The sequence below is a fragment of the Aplysia californica genome, unplaced genomic scaffold (assembly GCF_000002075.1).
Source record: "Aplysia californica isolate F4 #8 unplaced genomic scaffold, AplCal3.0 scaffold00132, whole genome shotgun sequence".
NCBI lineage: Eukaryota > Metazoa > Mollusca > Gastropoda > Aplysiida > Aplysiidae > Aplysia > Aplysia californica.
Window position 1 is genome coordinate 1,294,269 of NW_004797402.1, and position 1,183 is coordinate 1,295,451.

At 41.6% G+C, this 1,183-nt stretch overlaps 1 protein-coding gene across 1 annotated transcript in view; it reads left to right on the top strand.

Moving 5' to 3' along the window:
- The window catches only part of LOC101863808 (phosphatidate cytidylyltransferase, photoreceptor-specific), a 24,965-nt gene that overhangs the window by 9,935 nt on the left and 13,847 nt on the right, over positions 1-1,183 (top strand). Inside the window, exon 5 of the mRNA XM_005096583.3 lies at positions 416-535. Within this exon, the coding sequence (XP_005096640.1) occupies positions 416-535 (120 nt within the window). The remainder of the gene's footprint in view (positions 1-415; positions 536-1,183) is intronic.

Here is a 1,183-nt window from a genome sequence, read left to right on the forward strand (position 1 = left end):
CCCCACCCTTTCCAGTTGCTTCCTGCTCCATGTATCCCTCTCAGTCCGGGCTGGCCCTGACAGGCAGGGTTGAAACCCGCCTCCTAAATGATCTAAATTGTGTGGATGGGGGGCGTAAAACTATACTTAAAAAATAAAAAACAAACAAAACCCAACTGCACCTCATGATTGATTTCTCAATAGCCCCATTTTTTGTGGGTGGTTGGCGGGTGCTGTGGTGTGGTTTGCTTCTTCTTTCCCATCAAACATTCAACATCCTTATCTTCATTTTTAAAATGTTTGTTACTCTCTTGTAACACCTCTAATCTTCTGGCGCTCATATGACCTTATGCGGTTTCGAGCGCCGTAAGACCTCTACTAAAACTAAAACTAAAACTAAAATAGTTTTTTTCTTTCTTTCTTTTCTTCCTCCCAGGATTTCCTGCGTCCGTTTGTGACGTACCACAGGTTCGTGTCCTTCTCCCTGTACACGGCGGGGCTGGTGGGCTTTGTGTGCAGTCTGGTGAAGAAACACTACCTCAAGCAGTTCACCCTGGTGAGTTGGCTGGCGCGCCGCGCTGGCAAGTTTTCCTGAGTCAGGTCGTGCGTGATTTATCATTAATTAACCCTATCTGTATGTCGTGTTTTACTATCGTATCCATACGACCTGGGGAACTCTGTGCCTCAACTTTCCAAAGAGGAAATTTACTCGTTAATCCGATCTGTACGCTTTCTATAGCAGTCTGTCAAAATGATTTTTTTAGAAATACTGAAAGTTTAAAAGAGATCTTTGCACTAGAAGTATTCTAAACTGTGAAGAATACAACCCGGGGGTACACAATGACCCCTGGGCGTATGGATAGGGTTAATGATATGAAAGTAAAAACTTTTTTTTGTTGCCATGGTTGGTTTTTGTTATTGTAATAGGGGTTCTGAAGGCCACGATTTTTATCCTCAAAGCATTTTGTGATAAGATTTTGATGAAAACCCTTTTTAGTCGAGGAAGGAGTGGTTTGCAGGTCTGATATAATATAGCAGTTTTCACTGAGTTATAGAAAACAGGTGAGAATAGAAAAAAGATTGTTAAAATATGTCTGTCAGGGCCAAATAGGTAAAAAAAAAGTCTAAGGAGTGATTGGTTCAAGAGACGCTGTCAAATTTTCACAGTAAGGTGCTTCTTATTAATTTAAGAGTTGGGGGTGGG